Source organism: Geotrypetes seraphini, chromosome 8 (genome assembly GCF_902459505.1).
Source record: "Geotrypetes seraphini chromosome 8, aGeoSer1.1, whole genome shotgun sequence".
NCBI classification, from domain to species: Eukaryota; Metazoa; Chordata; class Amphibia; order Gymnophiona; family Dermophiidae; genus Geotrypetes; species Geotrypetes seraphini.
The window spans coordinates 152921410-152940739 of NC_047091.1; the positions used below are offsets into that span (position 1 = coordinate 152921410).

A 19330-nucleotide genomic window follows, 5' to 3' on the forward strand; every position below is an offset into this window, starting at 1 on the left:
AAGTAGCTAGTGATCTCAGTCCTGCATGAAAGAGTAGTGGTTAAAGCACATTCTCTCTGGAAGTTTTTTGCCGATGATGTGGGTGGAGGAGGCTTGAGCATTCATGCTCTGCCATGATAATACCCGAGGCTTTTTCTTCCGTTGAGATAGTGCTCTTAGATGAATAAGTGGAGCATTCCTATTTATTGATAAACTAAATTCCATCCATTCCCCAAAGGAAGCTAGTGCAAATATCAGCAAGGATACTATACCTGATCCTCTGGTACCAAAAACAAGGTATAGATTTATTAAAACAAGCATTTTAACCAGTTTTTATATTTTCACAGTGTTCCTTCTTAAACAAAAACCCATTGGTCAAGCAGTATTTTAAGCTCACAGTTTTACCAATAGTCTCATAGAAAGTAACCTAGCTTTCAAAAAGCCATGGCATTTTTCAGGTTTGAGAGAACCTATAGATAATATGAATGGTTACTGTGTGAGGACTATAAATCTATTGCTCTGAACAAAGGGTGAAGGTTTATCTCCTCGTCAACTTCCTGCAGGAAGACCAATCTTTCCATCTAAAATATTTAGTTTTATAAAGTTAGAGGGTGACCTGCAAACAGATGGCTGGACATGTTGAAAACAACCATGGGGATGATGCTAGAGGTCCTTACTGGACTAGCACAAAATCAATTTCTTTTTAGATTATAATTCATCATGTTGCTAGGATTCAAACACGAGTTGAAGGCACCCAACTAAAGCCAGAGTAAAGTTATGTGACCAGTGGATTTTTCTGTCAGATAAACTGTTCATACTGACATGACCAAATCAAAGGTGCAGCAGCATAAGTAGGATGAAGCAGGGTCCAAAGGTTTTCAATGTAAAACCAATCTAAACAATCACATAAAAAGAAAAAAAAAAACCCTCTTTAAAGAATGTTGTCTTTATTGTTCACTGTACTTGGGCCATATTTAGTTACACAGGCAATTTCAAATGTACATCTTCAAATTCAACTCTGAAGTAATATTCACACAAAATTGGCATACACCAGTTCTCTTACAGAGACATCACAGTCACCTTGACTTTGGACTGCTGCAATAAGTTTTTGCCCCAAGCTGGAAAGAGTTATTTTAAACATGAAAACAGACGACAATTCTTAAATTAATTGTACAAAATTGTGTTATTTGAAAAGATTTTCCCCTCTTCAAAAAGACCAAAAAAGTACAAGCAACTAATTTACATCAGTCACAAAATAATCCTGATCAGCACCCACACCATAAACAAACACTTTTTAAATTTAAACCCATCATCAAATAAAAAGAGCAGTTTTGTTTAAAACAAACTGAAATCTGCATATGCCTAAAATAAAGAGAATATCAGCACCGAGTACTCAGCTCAGTACAACTGTAACAAGATTAGGGCAAACAAAGAATGCCATTAAAGAACTGACATACTGGGATCTTTCTGGCATTATTGAGTTCCACAAATTCAATTTTGTCAAAGCATTACCCACAACTGGTTTTGTCAGACAGCACTAAGACAGTGAAATAAATGGCCTAAACAGACAAAATCGCAATAACCGATCTAAAACCTTAAGTAATGGAACAAAAATGATATTAAAGGCTTGAAATTTTGCAAATAAAATGTTCAAAAAGGGTAAAAGTGGCAGGTTGAAGATACTGACCAGCTAAAAATACTGGTTAAAGGACTGCCTTTTAAATGATTTGGTAAAAATAATGAGTAGGGAGAAGTTGTTCAAGGCCCTTTTCATTTACCTGAAACCATTATGGTACATCTGTAATGTTGATGGTTTACACAATGGTCAATGATATTAGTGACCTGTGATTGGCTACTGCTGTTCTCTTGCATCGCTTCATGCCAAGCTCAAAACATTACTTAATTGTAGAAAATTAATTATATAGTTTCTGAAAGTTTATGGAATAATTGATCAAATAAAATGCTTTATGGGATGGGTACTGAGCCCATGTACATATATAAGAAATATGTAAAGTATAGCCCCTAGTCATATATAAATAATTTCTATTCATGACAAGTCACCATCAATTGGTGTTGCTCCTCTCTTCACCAAGCACATTGCTTTTCAACATTTGATTGACAGGTTGCCAGAATCAGCAGTTACCCCCTTCCCAATCCAGCTTCAAATGGCAGCACATATAAATACTGGCTAGCCCTAGATAAAAAGATCCATCAAATGCCTTAGCTGCATCCTAGGGTTTTGTACTGTTTAGCTATGCAATATTCTTTTTAATTACAGGTAAAGAAAAGAGAAGGCTGCTGTATCACTGCACCTTGCAATCTTCTGTAATTTACCATCTATTGATAATACACATATTCCAATTTTAAAAAACATTTCAGTGATGGGACAATTATCAATCTTATCTTTGTTACAGAAAAGTAAAAGAGGAGACAAACAAGTTTATGTGAACTACAAAAGGACTTAAGAAATAAATGTAACTTCAGTTCAAAGAGTAAAGCTTAGGAACTTAAATGTTGTGTGGCCAAGATGTTTGGTAGAGTGTGAATTATAGTTCTGGCTCCTCAAGGAAAAAAATGTCTTCTTAAACAACTCTTCGGACTTCAAAAAACCTCTTCAGGTAATAGATTTGTCCAAGGGTCATGGCAACTAGTACAAGGGCTTCAAAGAATGACCAAAGAACCACTCTGCTGTTTGTGTTGTCATTAACTGTTGAAAGGCAAACAATTTAAAATTATTGTTCAGATAATATTGTACAACTCAGCTACATAAGATTTATTACTCAAAGGAGAGTCCAAAAAGAGCAACATAGACCTCCAGACCCAGCACCAGCAGCCCACAAATACCCAAGCTCTTGCTCCAAAACAGTGTCAAAGCATGCATATAAGTTATGTAAGTGATGTTCAAATTTAGGCGCTGGGAAAAATCCATGTTAAGCACTTTTCTATAAAGGATGCTCCTTATAGAACAGTACTTAGAATGGACTCCTGCGCCCAACTTTGGGTGCAAGGATTTATGCCAAAGTTGGACGCATAATCCTGGTATTCTGTAACATTGAACTTTAATACAGTGGTGCCTCGCATAACGGACGCCTCGCACAGCGAACGCTGCGCACAACGAACTTTATGTCTTGATCCGTACAACGAACTTCGTTTCACACAACGAAGTCGCCCGAGCTGCATCCTTCCGCGCAGGCACTGCGCTTAACTGCCCTCTCTCCACCTGGTTCCCTCTTGCCCCCCCCCCGACTCCCCGACACGATCGGGGCAAAAAGGAGCCCAAGCCCTCTTGCCCCGCCGATTCCCCAACTCCCCACACAATATCGGGCCAGGAGGGAGCCCAAGTCCTCCTGGCCACGGCGACCCCCTAACCCCACCCTGCACTACATTACGGGCAGGAGGGATCCCAGGCCCTCCTGCCCTCGACGCAAACCCCCCCTCCCCCCAACGACCGCCCCCCCCCCAAGAACCTCCGACCGCCCCCCCAGCCGACCCGCGACCCCCCTGGCCGACCCCCACGACACCCCCAACCCCCTTCCCCGTACCTTTCTGTAGTTGGCCGGACAGACGGGAGCCAAACCCGCCTGTCCGGCAGGCAGCCATCGACGGAATGAGGCCGGATTGGCCCATCCGTCCCAAAGCTCCGCCTACTGGTGGGGCCTAAGGCGCCTGGGCCAATCAGAATAGGCCCGGGAGCCTTAGGTCCCTCCTGGGGGCGGGGCCTGAGGCACATGGGCCCAACCCGACCATGTGCCTCAGGCCCTGCCCCCAGGAGGGACCTAAGGCTCCCGGGCCTATTCTGATTGGCCCAGGCGCCTTAGGCCCCACCAGTAGGCGGAGCTTTGGGACGGATGGGCCAATCCGGCCTCATTCCGTCGATGGCTGCCTGCCGGACAGGCGGGTTTGGCTCCCGTCTGTCCGGCCAACTACAGAAAGGTACGGGGAAGGGGGTTGGGGGTGTCGTGGGGGTCGGCCAGGTGGGTCGCGGGTCGGCTGGGGGGGCGATCGGAGGTTCTTGGGGGGGGGCGGTCGTTGGGGGGAGGGGGTGTTTGCGTCGAGGGCAGGAGGGCCTGGGATCCCTCCTGCCCGTAATGTAGTGCAGAGTGGGGTTAGGGGGTCGCCGTGGCCAGGAGGACTTGGGCTCCCTCCTGGCCCGATATTGTCGGGGAGTTGGGGAATCGGCGGGGCAAGAGGGCTTGGGCTCCCTTTTGCCCCGATTGTGTCGGGGAGTCGGGGGGGCAAGAGGGCTTGAGCTCCCTTTTGCCCCGATCGTGTCGGGGAGTCGGGGGGGCAAGAGGGCTTGAGCTCCCTCTTGCCCCGATCGTGTCGGGGAGTCGGGGGGGGGGCAAGAGGGCTTGAGCTCCTTCTTGCCCCGATCGTGTCGGGGAGTCGGGGGGGGGGCAAGAGGGCTTGAGCTCCCTCTTGCCCCGATCGTGTCGGGGGGGCAAGAGGGCTTGAGCTCCCTCTTGCCCCGATCGTGTCGGGGGTGCCAGGGACCACACGGAGTCACCCACCGTACCACCCGATTCGGGTAAGCGCAGGTATCGGTGGGTGGCTTATTTGCGGGGGGGTGCCTTATTTTACATTTTTTTCTAAAAAGGGGGGGCTGTCTTATTTGATGGCCCTGCCTTATCATCGGGGAAACACGGTAGAAAAAAAAAAAAATGAACAGTTAAGTCCCAGTTTTTGCCGCTGAGACTCTGCCCTCTCACTGTAAAATTAGACTCTACTTAGTCTGTCTTTAAATTTAAAAAATGTGTGTTGTTTTAAAAAACAATTATGTTTTTAGATGTATCTAAATAAAAATAATAACCAAAAATTTATCTTTTTTTATGTCATCTTAGCATATTTTATGCTACAGAACGAATTATTTTTTTTAACATGTATTGTTATGGGAAAACGCGTTTCACACAACGAACGTTTCACATAACAAACTTGCTCCTGGAACGGATTAAGTTCGTTGTGTGAGGCACCACTGTATATGGTTCATTCCTGATCTGGCCATGCCTCATTTTGGGTGCTCAGGATTATAGACTAGCACATAGGCAGGGGCACATGTAAATCCAAATTAGTGCCAATTAACCCCAGTTAATGTTAATTGATTGTTGGCAGCTAATTTGGTTTTAGCAGTATGAACCTTATGTATGTATTGTATGTTTGTGTTTGTTGTGTATGCTTTTCTTGTACTCCGCTTTGTATAAAGTGGACTATAAATTAAAAAAATATATAAGCTATAATTATCTCTGTGATCTATATAGAATATAGGGGATAGTATACTGTATACCCACATATTATAAAATATACCTTATTCCTTCCACAATTTTAGGATCTTGTGTTTTGGGTGGGGGTTGGGGACTGGTTGGGTATTGAATGGTCTGGGGTATAGAGCTTTGGAAAGGCTGCTGTAGGGGGTTGTATGTTAGGGTTGTGGAGGTTAGGGGGAGGAACATGGGGGGTGGAATTGTAGAGTTTGTTTTGTATTACTGATGCTGAATTCTTGGAGTTCTTCGCAACTTCTAGCAAGGGCCTCAATTGATAACTTATTTGTCATGCTACCACTGATTGATCACGTTGTTGCCCTATCACTGTTTTCTTGTTCTCTGCTTATGTTATACTTTTGTATTTGTTGGTCTCAAGGTACAGTTCAATAAAAAGAATGTTGAATCATAAATATACTTTATGCAGCGGAACAAATGGCAAATCACAAAGGAGAGGGTAAATACAAGTGGATTTTTTTTTTTTTTAATCTTTATTCATTTTTAATCTTTCAATAAGTGTACAAATTAATATCATACATATTCTTGAAAACATCACTTGTAAATCTATCAAGAAAAACAACAATTGTATATATATAAACCCATAACCCATCCTCCCTTCCCATTATTATTAATAGTATAAACAATAAAATAGGAACCCTTCCCCCTCTCTATTATTCATTGTGTATATTTCAATAGAATAACTGGTGTTTAATCATCACAAAAAGATGTCAATGGCCCCCATATTTTAGAAAAGGTCTTATAATTTCCATTTTGTACAGCTATTGATCTTTCCATTTTGAACATATGACATAATGAGTTCCACCAAAAGGTGAAATTAAGTTTACTGCAATCCTTCCAATTGTTGGTGATATGTTGAATAGCGACTCCAGTCAAGTGTTTTAAATTAATCAAATGAACACATGCATAAAAGTGTACATTTGGAGAAATTAAAGTTCTTGTATCTACTCTCTGCATTGGTGGTCAGCTGTTTGTTCCACTATATTTGCATCACAGATACCCTGTTTTTGTTTGTTCCCTATAAAATATTCATTTACATCACAATTCCACCTCTGTTCCCACCCAATCTATATGCAGGCTGCATAAAAGCAGACACACTTATACGAGTACGCAGATGCACAATTTTATAAGATCTCTTTTCTGCATGTAAAACAGGCTTTACATGTAGAAAAAAAACTTTATAAAAATTACTTTCCTATTAGACACTTTCTCTATGACCCATCCCACCCTTGCAAAAACAGGAAGTTGTGTCAGAAGGGGCAGGATAGGTCAGAGGGAAAGGCCGGTGCAAGCCACAGGAAGCCTGCAAGTAAGACCGCCACTTACACAGCAGTACCTGCTGAACAAGAATGTGCGCTGGTAGGGCTAGTCTCAGTTAGGGTGCTGGTCTTTGACCAGAGGGCCGCCGTGTGAGCGGACTGCTGGGCATGATGGACCACTGGTCTGACCCAGCAGTGGCAATTCTTATGTTCTTATAAATACTTGATCACTTATTAAAAGGTATGTGGGAAGGGGAGACAGCAGCGGGCAGGAAGAAAGTGTGCAATACTTGATATGGGTTAACCCTTTAATTGGCAGATGGTAAAAACGGCTGTTTTATATAACTTGACGTTGAACGAGAATAACAATGCCAAGTAACAGGTAACTCTCTCATAAGAGCCATAGAAACACATGTTGCTTCTGAGAAACAATGTCAAATAAAGGGTTAAATGTGTTAAAGAGTCCATATTTCTGGCATCTGGATTTTTTTTACATGTACTGTAGTTGAAATGACAATGATGTAGTATGAACATGCTTAAAAAGATCCTTACTTGCTCTGTGTATTCTCTCCCGGACTTCCATGTATTCCTGCTCATGCTTCACAGCTGTCATGGCCACCGCTAATTCATTTATCATCTCCTCTAATTTGTTCTGGTGTGCTACAAAAGAATTTCAAATAAGCAATGTCAGAATTTTCTAACATCTTGAAAACATTTTTGGAAATGTTAACAATTCATTTTTCAAAAGCCTTTTCTGCAGTTCAAATGTTTTCACCTCTATGCTGATTGATAGTTGTATGAGAAATAGGACACTTATATGGTGCTAATCCACACAATGTTATAGCAAGGTTTACAGTCCAAGTATAAGCATGGTGGTTAAGTGGCTCACTGAAGGTCATACAGTGTCTTATGGGTAAAGGCAGTGAACTAGAATAACTATCTATATGCTTACTTTCCAAGTGGTCTGTGCTTTTAATAACTGCTCCTGTAAGAGTTTACATCACCATAAACTGAGCACTAATGATTTTCTCACAAACTAGGGATGATGACATTGAGGGATTCCACCAGAGGGTGTTCTAAAAGGATTTGTGTCACCTACATGATATGCTACTCTTGTATACACAAATTGTAATAACTTAAAAAATGCCCAAGGAGGCAGAGGTTGGGTGGTATTTTTATACATAGTAGCAGGATGGTCTCAGGACTCAAGGATCTCCCATATGAGGAAAGGCTGAGTAAATTGCAGCTATACTCATTCGAGGACCGTAGAGAGAGGGGAGACATGATTGAGACGTTCAAATATATCACGGGCCGTATCAAGTTGGAAGATGATATCTTTTTTCTTAAAGGACCCACATCCACAAGAGGGCATCCGCTGAAAATCAGGGACGGGAAATTTCATGGCGACACCAGGAAGTATTTCTTCACTGAAAGGGTGGTTGATCATTGGAATGAACTTCCACTGCGGGTAATTGAGGCCAGCAGCGTGCCAGATTTTAAGAAAAAATGGGATAGGCATGTGGGATCTCTTAGGGGAAGAAGTTAAGGGGGTGGGTCATTAGAGTGGGCAGACTTGATGGGCCGTGGCCCTTTTCTGCCGTCATTTTCTATGTGTCTACCCCTAAACAGCTGCTAAATGTAAGAGCTACCCTGTGAAAGTTTTTGGCTGTAATGTAGCAACAATGCACTTAGGCCCCCTTTTATGAAGTCATGTAAGATTTTTTTTTTTTTTAAATCACCAGCCACAGCGGTATTAACTCCAGTGCTCACTGGAATTCTATGAGCATTGGAGCTTTTACCTCTGCGGCCGTCAAAAAAGCATAATGTGGCTTCATAAAAGCAGGGGTTAATATAGTAAACATGGGAAGAAGGCATTTGTTTAACCATAGCATCCCAAATCAACATAAATTACCCCTCTCTGAACATAATGAAGGAGATAATTGAGCTGACAGCTGTGGAGGAACTAAGAATTTTCTTAAGTGAAAGATAGCAGATTAGCTAAACTTCAAAATTGTCAACCCAGAATTATGTGCTTTAAGCAGGTATCAGATTCTGCCCAAGACAGGAATGAGAAAGTCAAAAAATACAAGCAAATTGCCAAAATTACCAGCTATTGTTTACTTATAACAGCACAGGCATTTGCGATATTTTTCTTCTTCAAATAGGAAATGGTTCCTTTTAAACCCTAATTAAGTATTCTAAGCATAAAGCTGCTGATTTCCAAAGAGCAGCCAGGAAAGACAAGAACAACTTCCTGAATGCTCAATGCATGAGCCTTGAAGAAGCCTACAAGGGCCATACTAGGGAATTATTTGCCATAGTGAAACAAGTGAAAAAGCCTCTCTCAGCATGCCAATAAATCATGAAAGACTATGATGAGAATGAAATTAGCAACCAGCAAGACATCAAGCAGAGATGGAAAGACTACACAGAGGAATTGTACATCATCACCAGCATTGACTACCCTGGAGAACTTGGGGGTCAAGAGGAAACAGAACCAGACCTATTGAAAAGTGAAGTGAATTGGATGCTGAGGCAGCTGCCAAACAACAAAGCATCTGGCATTGATAGAATCCCTGCAGAGCTGCTCAAACCAGTCCCAAGAGCCACACTGACAGCACTATGCCAGAAGATCTGGAGGACCTGCACAAGATCAGTTTCTATCCCACTGCTGAAGAACGATGACACTAGGGACTGTATCAACTATAGAACAATTGCCCTGATCCCCTACACCAGCAAGATGCTTCTAAAGATCAGAGGTGCTTAGGCAATATCCTTGATCAAGAACTTCATGATGCCCAAGCTGGATTCTGAAAGGGCGGAGGGATCCATGGTCACATTGCAAATTTGAGGTGGATCATAGAAAAGGCGAGGGAGTACCAGAAGAAGCTTTATCTGTGCTTCATTGATTATACCAAGGCTTTTGACTGTGTTGAGCATGACAAGCTTTGGAAAGTAGAGTGAAGTAGGAGTACCAGTGCACCTGATTAGGTTAATCAGATCGCTCTACTATGATCAAGAAGCTACAGTGCGAACTAGGCATGAAGATACATATTGGTTCAAGATCAAAAAGGGAAGATAAGGATGCATCCTTTCTCCTTTTCTTTTCAACCTCTATGCAGAAGTAATCATGAAGAAGCTGGACTTAGATGATTCAACTGCTGGGGTGAAAATAGATGGAAGAACCATTAGCAAATCTCAGATTTGCATATGATACTACCCTGCTGGCAGAAAGTGAGAAGGACCTCAAGAAGTTAATCCTGAGTCTGAAAGAAGAACATGAACATCAAAACGACCAAAATCATGACTACCACCAACAAGAAAGTCCACATAAAGATCAACAATGAAGAAACAGAAGTGGTTGACATCTTCGTTTTCCTTGGTTCCCTCATTGATCACAGTGGCAGTTTGACAGCTGAGATCCAGCATCAATTAGCACCAAGGCATGCAGCCATGGTGAGCATGGACCAAGTATGGAATGGCAAGGATGACTCAATCACCATCAAACAAAGACTGATCACTGCCATTGTATTCCCAATTGTGACATACGACTGAGACATGGACACTCATGAAAGCAGATAGAAGAACAATTGACGCTTTCAAATTGTGGTGCTGCAGAAGATTTCAATGAATCGCATGGACAGCTAGGATTACCAACAAAGATGTTCTTGATCATATAAACCCAGAGTTGTCCCTGGAAAGCAAGAGTACCAGACAGAAACTGACCTATTTTGGACATGTGATGAGGGCGAATTCACTAGAAAATGAGGTGCTACTCTGAATGGTCAGTGGTATAAGGAAGCAGGGGAAACCAAAGGCCCATTGGCTGGATACCATCAAGAAGGACATGGGAATGATCAATGAAAGAAGCAGTAGAAAACAGGGAAGCATGGTGAGGACTGGCCTACAAAGCATCCAAGAGTTAGACCTGACTGTATATACGTATAAACTAAGGTGGAAAAATATGCATAGTATCACATTCAGAAATTGAACAAAATGCCAACATTAAAGAATACAAAAAATAGATCTTTTAAGGTCAGCCCAATGGCAATAATATTTGTTGCCATGCAGAGGTATAGAGAGCTGATTTGTCAGTTGTGTTCACAGCTCCTCATGGGAAGGAAGTAGCAGCCATTAAGAACATAAGAACAGCCTTACTAGGTCAGACCAATGGTCCATCAAGCCCAGTAGCCCGTTCTCACGGTGGCCAATCCAGGTCACTAATACCTGGCCAAAACCCAAAGAGTAGTAACATTCCATGCTACCAATTCAGGATAAGCAGTGGCTTCCCCCATGTCTTTTTCAAAAACAGACTACGGACTTTTCCTCCAGGAAATTGTCCAAATCTTTCTTAAAACTAGCTACACTGTCCACTCTTACCACAACCTCTGGCAATGTTTTCCAGAGCTCAACTATTTCCTGAGGAAATAGGAGGAAAAAATATTTCCTCCTATTGGTTTTAAAAGTATTTCCCTGTAACTTCATCGAGTGTCCCCTAGTCTTTGTAATTTTTGATGGAGTGAAAAATTGATCCACTTGTACCTGTTCTACTCCATTCAGGATTTTGTAGACTTTTATCATATATCCCCCTCAGCCGTCTCTTTTCCAAGCTGAAGAGCCCTAACCGTACTAGTCTTTCCTCATATAAGAGGAGACACCTTAATCATTTTGGTCATTCTTTTAACCTTTTCTAGTGCCACTGTATCTTTCTTGAGATAAGGAAGATATAGCGGCACTAGAAAAGGTTCAAAGAAGAGCGACCAAGATGATAAAGGGGATGGAACTCCTCTCATATGAGGAAAGACTAAAAAGGTTAGGGCTCTTCAGCTTGAAATTGTTTAATAGCAATACCTCATAACCAGTCATAGTAGTCTATGTTACTGTGTTCTAGAATCTTTTGTTGCACCTAGTAGAGAAATATGTATGATATAATCCTCCCAGATTTGTAGATATAAATTAGTGGTTGGACTAGGCGGGCTGGGAAGAAATAGAAATATTTAAAAAAAAAGTAGGAGAAAGGTTCTGTCCAAAGGAGACTAGAAGCCTAAAAGAGCAGGAAAAACTGCTGGTTTGAGAAAAGTAGTTTTAATCCTAATTGGAAGGATAAGAAATTTGAACTACAACAGGAATGGGATTTGTATACTGCCTTTTTATGGTTACACATTCAAAATAGTTTACATATATACAGGTACTTATTTTGTACCTAGGGCAATGGAGGATTAAGTGACTTGACCAGGGTCATAAGGAGCAGTGTTGGGACCCAAATCAGAACTGTACGCAATTAAATTTAAAATGCATTGAAAGATTCTGAAATGTGAAGATAAGTATATAAGATGTGCCATCCTGAGTCCAAGCATCCTGTCCCTGAGAGAGACCAATCCGGGCCACAAGTATCTGGCAGAATTTCAAGGAGTGGATCCATTCCTTATTACTCATTCCCAGAAACGCAGTGTTCCAAGTTTGCATAGCTAATAATGGTTTATAGACTTTCTCCAAGTACATCCAAAATCCACTTGTGATTTTCCCCATTCTTCAATTATCCTATACTGAGAAATCTCCAGGACTACTGAATTGTTGGAATCCACTGCATTAAGCGGGAAGGGTAGAGTTGTGATTGGGGGGAAAAGGAATAAAATTGTTGAGTTAGTAGCAACATGCAGCTTTTGATATAACTCTTAATTGATCGCCCACCAATTTTGTTTGCTTGTATTACTATTTCAATAAAAAAGTGGTCTTTTTTAATGCTAAATCATTTTTTTGTCCTGCAAACTTAAAAATTACTACACTCATCACTCCCTTTTCCTGAACATTTATTTCATAAAGTTGGCACTTTACTATTTATCTTTCTTCACTCTGGTTTCCATTTACTAAACTGTATCAGGTGTACATTGGCAAATTAACGCAGCTTAAAATGGCATACCATGGGACATGCTCAACCATTCTGTAGTAATTGCCAAATTAGCACTAACCATGCACTATAAATACATATATATTTTGAGGGAGTGTGTCGGGGTCAGAGAATGGATGTTCCTGCACTAATCAGCTAGCACATGGTAATGTAGTTGCCCTAACTGGTAGTACAGGAATATCACTTGAGCCTTTACCACCTAAAAAGTAGGTAGCAGTAAGTGTCATATGGTAAAATATTTTAATGGCAACATTAGTACATGGCCATTAATACAAAAAGGCCATTTTTACAGCTGCAGCAAAAAATAGCCTTAGCACATAGGAAAAACCAATATAAGAACATGTTAGGGACACTTTTTGCCTTAGTAAAAAGGACCACTCTGTTTCCTAACTTTTAACCAGTTCACATAGGACATTGGAAAGAACATGATTTGCAAACATGCAGCCAACACCTTTGTGGTGATGCATTCTTATTGGAAAGATTTGTGTAACCAGCAAGGCTGTGGACTCAAGAGTCAGTAAAAATGTGTGTGTACACACACAAATATATCTTTGATATATTTTTGTCCATCCTGTATTTTAAGTACTGGTAAATATAAGTAATAAAGATCCATTTAAAAATCTTTACAGCCTAATATCAGTAGACATCAAGTTGAACAATAGAAAAATAAAGGAGTGGGAGTCCAAGTCTAAGGTCTGGTGTACCAGGTCTTAAAAACCTGTGTGTGATGTTTAGAAACAACGGGTCATATCTACATGCAAAGAGATGGCCAGATGACCTTTTGATGTTCCTGCCAGGCCTATGATTCTAGGACAAATAATATTTGCATATTGCTACCAGATATGCTGCACATTACAGACTTATGGCAGATTTCCCCTGCCTCTGAAGCTCACAGCCTAATAAAGACAGCCAAGTAATAAACCATATGAAGATGAGGCAGTCCATGTTAAGAGAGGGGCCATGCTGATTCCCTTATTCAGACTGTTAATAAGCTGTGCATAGTCCTTTAAGAAAGCAAATTAGGCTAATGTTGAAGAACTAACAATTCAAAACTAGTTTGTTTATGGTTCTGCAGTACAACATAGAAATTCAATCCCATTTTTTAAAATACAAGTTAGAACACATACCTATTTAATATTAGGAAAAATGATAAAACACACACACACACTGCAGCTATACATTTCCATCCATTTTATCTATAAACTATTGCTGTAGTTAAGTGACCAAAACAATTACTAGATTGTTTAATTATCATTTTACCTTCACTGTTAACTGGGCAGTTCATGCGTTAATTGTAAGGTGGACATAATGAGCTTGAAGTAGAACTTGGTAGTTTTGATTAATGTACATTATTCATGTACAGAAACATCTTCTCCAGAAATCAACGACAACTTTAACATGAGCTGTCATATATATATATATATATGTATCACTTGCAAGTAAAATTCAAAAAGATGAAAACCTGAAACATTGGTATAAAATAATCTGGCTTCTTCTAGGGGTTATTACCAACACTACATTACCCCCAACACACACATACACAGTACCTATATGTACACAACACTTTCATGCCATCTTAGTCATTGTTAGAAATCGTGACAGCAAAATGCACAGCAAGTGATAAGAATGCAAATGAGCTTTCAGACAGAGGACACATACCATCCCATGTATCTCCACCACCTGGAGAAAGTGTAAGAAATGAGAACAAGTGAAGAATGGAAAAGGAGACTAACTAGTAAGGCTACATTTTAAAACTTAAGAGGTAAAAAATATAATTGAAACACAGATTTTAAAAAGATTTATTAAATTCTTTAAACAAAAATTAGCACTCTTACTAGAATGTTACATTTCTTGAAAAGTTCATTTTCAAGCTAAAGTAATACAAATATTTCTGCTTTAAAATTATGAGAGAGCTGCTAGTACCTGAAATTAATTTATTTTACACACCATGTTCTTTGTGACATGTAGAACAAGAGAAGTGAGCAGAATTATTTTTCTTTAAATTCTTCCTACCTTCTGTCTCCATGTCTTGTCCTTTTGGAGCTTCTCCAATATCAATGGTAAACATCACTATTTTTGGAGTCATGGTGGACATTCTGTTGCTAAAACAAAATTTGTATGTTCCATCCATGTGTGCAGCAAATGTGTATTTCCCACTGGATTCTCTATCGCCTTTGTGTATGTTTTTATTATCAGGCCCTGTAATCTGAAAGGTACAAGAAAAGTTTTTTTGCTGCTCTTTACTGCTACTACTATTTATTATTTCTATAACACTACCAGATGCACACAACACTGTACATTAAAAATGCAAGAGACAGTCCCTGCTCGAAAGAGCTCACAATCTAATTATGACAGACACACAGGACAAAGGGTGAATCAATATAAAACAATTGTAAAGTGGCAAAAGCATAGATGATTTGATCCAGTGAGTTCCAACTGCAAAGTGACAACAGCAGTGTTCATAGATATATTGTTGTTTTTAACTATTCACTCCCTTCACAAATGTCTCACTGTATAGATCACTGCTTAAAAACAAGTCTCTTACTCTAAATCAGTGTCTCTCAAAACTTTTTTAGCTCACTAAACAAAGCAATATTTTTTACAGCACATTATAATTGAAATTATAAAATTGCAAAACCAACAAAAAATTAACCCCCCTTTTACAAAACCGTACCACGATTTTATTTATTTAAAATTCTTTAAGCTAACTGTAAAACTAAAGTACCGGTACTTATGAAGGGAATTTTTAAAAATAAAGTAAAATTCTGGAATCTCTCGTGGCTCACCACTGTGTAAATGGCACACAGTTTGAGAGACATTGCTCTAAATTATCTGGAAAATCTACACATGCTTTATCCGAATAATTTACAATCTATATAAACACAATCATGCGAAACATCTATGTAAAAGCTAAACATACATACTATACTGTGTCTGCTGTATCTCTCACATTAACAATTTTATATTAATAAAGTTTGCAGTACACTGACGCACAACATGTGCTCTTTTTATTTGCCAAATCCCAGTGTCACACCTTCTAGTTACTTCATTAAGTATCTAATACTAGAAGCTTCATGAAGTTTTCAGTACACTGACACACATGTGCTCTTTTTATTTGCCAAATCCCAGTATCACACCTTCTAGCTTACTTCACCAAATGCCTAGAATTATCTTCCTGAATCAATTCACCTGACTACCTCCCTGGCCTATGTCAAGTCACACAAAAAATCCACCTTTTTGATAGAAAAATACACAGCCAAATGAAACATGCTTTCAAATCCTAATCAGCCTCTTCCCACCATCCTAAAAATCCCATGGCCTGATGATGGCCTTTACAGAATAAAAGTGTCCCCTTTAAGCATCAGGACCATAGTGAGGTAAGGTGATGTTGGGGGGGGGGGGTATATAGCTATAGTGGGCAGTAGGAGGATCCCAGGCCACCAGCCTGAGAGAAATGCAGTAAGAAGAGCTACATTGTCACAAGAAAGTAGAAGGTCTTTTGTGATGCAATATTTGTTAGAGGACTGCAAATGTTCTGACTCTGGGCACTGAACACCCATGGTTCATCACTGCCTCTACATCATACAACAGGCCTACAGAACTGGGATAAAATATTCTTTACTTGTAGAAGCCAACACTGCCAGTGTTTCGGTCAAAAGCCTGCCTTGGGGGTTTTGCAGAAATCTGTTGCCTATTGAAATGCACAAATGCTGACTGCGTTCTTGAATCTTTAGTAGACTGCGCATTTCAATAGTCAACATATTTCGGCAAGGCCCCTGAGGCAGGAATTTGGCCGAAACACTGGCAGTGTCAGGTTTCTACAAATAAAGCATATTTTAGCCCCAGTTCTGTAGGCTTGTGTACTGTTTGTATGACTTATTTGTGTACTTATCCCTTTTATCTTTGGTGTCTTCACTGTCTCTAGTCACAGTAACAATGCAAGTGATCACAGCATTCTCTAAATGCAGCTGTTCTGCTCTATTTGCCCTCTAACAACAGAGAAGGAGCCTAATAGAACAGCAGGTTGAAAACCAGGGAAGTCAGGGTTCACATCCCACTACCACCCAATGAGATCTTAGGCAATTAACATGTAAGCCTTTTGCACCCCATCACCTAACAATCAAGATCATTCCATTGTCACCCTTCCTAGATAAAATCTGGGTAAGTGTGTATTTTTTAAATGACCCACCCTACCTGCTATTCCAAAAAGTCTGTGGCTGTCGTGGCCTACAATTTTACCCGTAGATTGCCCTAGCAACTGACTAATGGTTGGGCCCGCCCTGTTAAGAAAGAGTACTGCCAAACATCCTTACTTTACTTTGGGGGCCATGGTTTTACTTGTCACTCGGTCTACCCAGTAGCCCAGACTCCCATGCACAGCCCTTACTTACAGCTTTCCTCCACTACCAATGGTTTAGTTTATATTTCCTGGTTTTCCTTCAGTGACCAAACTAACAATATACCTATATCCTCCCATCCAACGCTGCCCCACCCGCCACCGATAAAACCACCGAGATTTCTTTTAGCGGACGGCTCACTTCTAAGATGCACGTGGAGCTTCTTGCATGAGTCGGGCTCGACCCCCCTCCCGCCGTCTGAGGGAGCGCTGCCCAGGCCTCACCTCCACATCGATATCCAGGAAGCCTCCCTCAGCCACCTCGAAGATGAGGCCCATCTTGGTGCCGGAGCTGACCCGCTCGAAGAAACATTCCTCGGCGTGCGCGTCGATGTTGATGAAATAGCCGGAGGCGGTGGCCGAGAAGAAGGCGAGGAGAACGAGGAGCTCGGAGAAGGTGAGCATGGCGGCGACGGTAACTCCTGGCTCTCTATCTCCCTCCTCAGAGGCGGTCGCTCTCCGGCGCTAGAGCTGATAGGGAAGCGCCTGCCAGTGCCACGTAACGGCCTCACGGCGGCCGGCGAGGAACAAAGCCCGCTCACATCCGGCGGCTTCGCGGACGAAGAGCGCGCGCTCTGTGGTGGGCGTAGCTAATCCGCGGGTCGCGAGCCACGAGCACACACTCTCTCTCTCTCGTTGATTCCGATTCTGTGCAAATTGCATGTCGCTACTTCTTTCGGCTCGCGAGAGCGGTCTTTGTATTAAGTTTAAATGTTAATTGTACGTATGTAAAGTAGCACCACGCTTAGATTCGAGATAAATGATGTTAAAGATTTTTTTTTTCTCTTGTCTAAACAGAAGTGGTCTACTGAACCCCAGCATCCTGTTTCCCGATACAGTAGTGACTAATTTCTGTTTCTGGGGAATAACCTAGTAAACCTACCTTTTTGCCTAGTCACTCCCTCAACCCTTCACCAGCATCATTAAGTAATCCTATATGAAGATATACTGCAGTAAACCCTATATTGTAATACTGTAAACCCGTTATGAGCTCTTTGGGGAGGACGATATAGAAACATAAATGAAGCCTTAAGGAATTTAACTCACATTTTCGGTTGTATCTTAAGGCAGTATGTTCACTGACCCAGAGATATTACATAGTACCTGAAGCAGCTGACTGTTAAGTGACTTATTATGCAAGATAACAAGGCTTGTCAGCAGGAGTTAAACCGAACTTCATTGGTTTGCAGTAGAGAGTTGCACGGGGACAGAAATCCCACCCATCCCCGCCCGTCACCGCCAGGATCCTCTCCGTCCCCACCCGTCCCCGTCAGGATCCTCTCCGTCCCCACCCATCCCCGCAAGGAATTACCTCCATCCCCGCCCGTCCCCATAAAAAGCAGCAATTACTTCTGACAGGATCATCAATTCCACAGTTTCTTTTGTGTTTGCGCTGCTGTTTTCCTTGTGGAATCTCTTTGGTGGAACCCTTTTTTTGTTTTCTGTTCAGGTAATTAACTTATAAACCCCCTCTTTTACTAAGGCTGACGTGTCCATTATATTATATGGACGAACTCTGCTTCCAAAGCCTTCCATCCCCGTGGGAGTCCCGTTGGCTAGAGGGGGGATCCCCGTGGAAGTCCCGTGGACCAGAGGGGGGTCCCCGTGGGAGTCCCGTGGGTTAGGGGGGATTCCCGCGGGAACCCTGCGGGACCCGCGGGATTCCCGTGATCCCCGTTCCCGTGCAGACCTCTAGTTTGCAGCCCACTGTTGTAAGCATTCCCAGGTGGGGCAGAATGGATTCTATCAAAATGGTTTTTACTGCCTTGGATAAACTCCTCACCTACTGTCTTTGGGGAATAATAAACACACCACAGATTGCAGTACATAAACTAAAATGTCTGAAATAATCCAGTGGAGTACATCTCCCCAACTTTTAATTACAAATAAGTATTTCTTTTACATGCTGCTGCTTAACATTTCCCCCTCAAACTGAACAGAATTTAGCAGTGCCTACAAGGGGATGCTGAAATGTTCTCAGCCCAACCAGCTTCCTAAATTCTGAACATTATTTTGCCACCGTAGCTGAAAAGAGTGTTATCTTATTTCAAGTGGCAAGTTGCAGAAACAAAATTCTATGATTTTTTTTACATTGTTTCAGATCATTCTCTCTTTGGTTGGACCGAGGACTTTTCAGCACCCTCTAGAACAGGGGTGTCCAACCTGCAGCCCAAGGGCTTCATGCGGCCCCGTGAAGTATTTTGTGCGGCCCCGGTCGAGGGCGATGCAGTGTTTTCCTCTGCTGCCCCCCGAGTGTTTACTGTCTTTCCGGTTCCCTCCTCTGTCTTGCTGCAGCGTTTGCGCGGCCCCAGAAAATTTTTTTTCAGCCAATGCGGCCCAGGGAAGCCAAAAGGTTGGACACCCCTGCTCTAGAATTCCACTTGTATGTTATGTGCAATCTTATATCCTGCAGAATCTACATTAGAGTTCTAGGTGGGCTACAGGCAACATATTGTTACAAAGAATTATACATGCTACATAAAGTAATCAAATTATATATACAGTCTGATGTATG

The 19330-nt window shown here is 41.5% G+C and overlaps 1 protein-coding gene across 2 annotated transcripts; it reads right to left on the bottom strand.

Annotated features, from left to right (window-relative positions):
* Positions 1-909: 909 nt before the first annotated feature.
* TMED2 (transmembrane p24 trafficking protein 2) lies at positions 910-17435 on the bottom strand. Of its 2 annotated transcripts, XM_033956956.1 has the most exons (5): positions 17041-17435; positions 14433-14625; positions 14079-14099; positions 7064-7171; positions 910-2686 (listed from the first exon to the last, which is right to left on the bottom strand). In XM_033956956.1, the coding sequence occupies exons 1-5, from the start codon at positions 17218-17220 to the stop codon at positions 2562-2564; spliced, it is 627 nt and encodes a 208-aa protein (XP_033812847.1). In that variant the 5' UTR covers positions 17221-17435; the 3' UTR covers positions 910-2561. The 2 variants fall into 2 exon arrangements, with proteins under 2 accessions (XP_033812847.1, XP_033812848.1); XM_033956957.1 differs by lacking the exon at positions 14079-14099 and having other exon boundaries at positions 17041-17422.
* Between the last annotated feature and the right edge of the window lie 1895 nt (positions 17436-19330).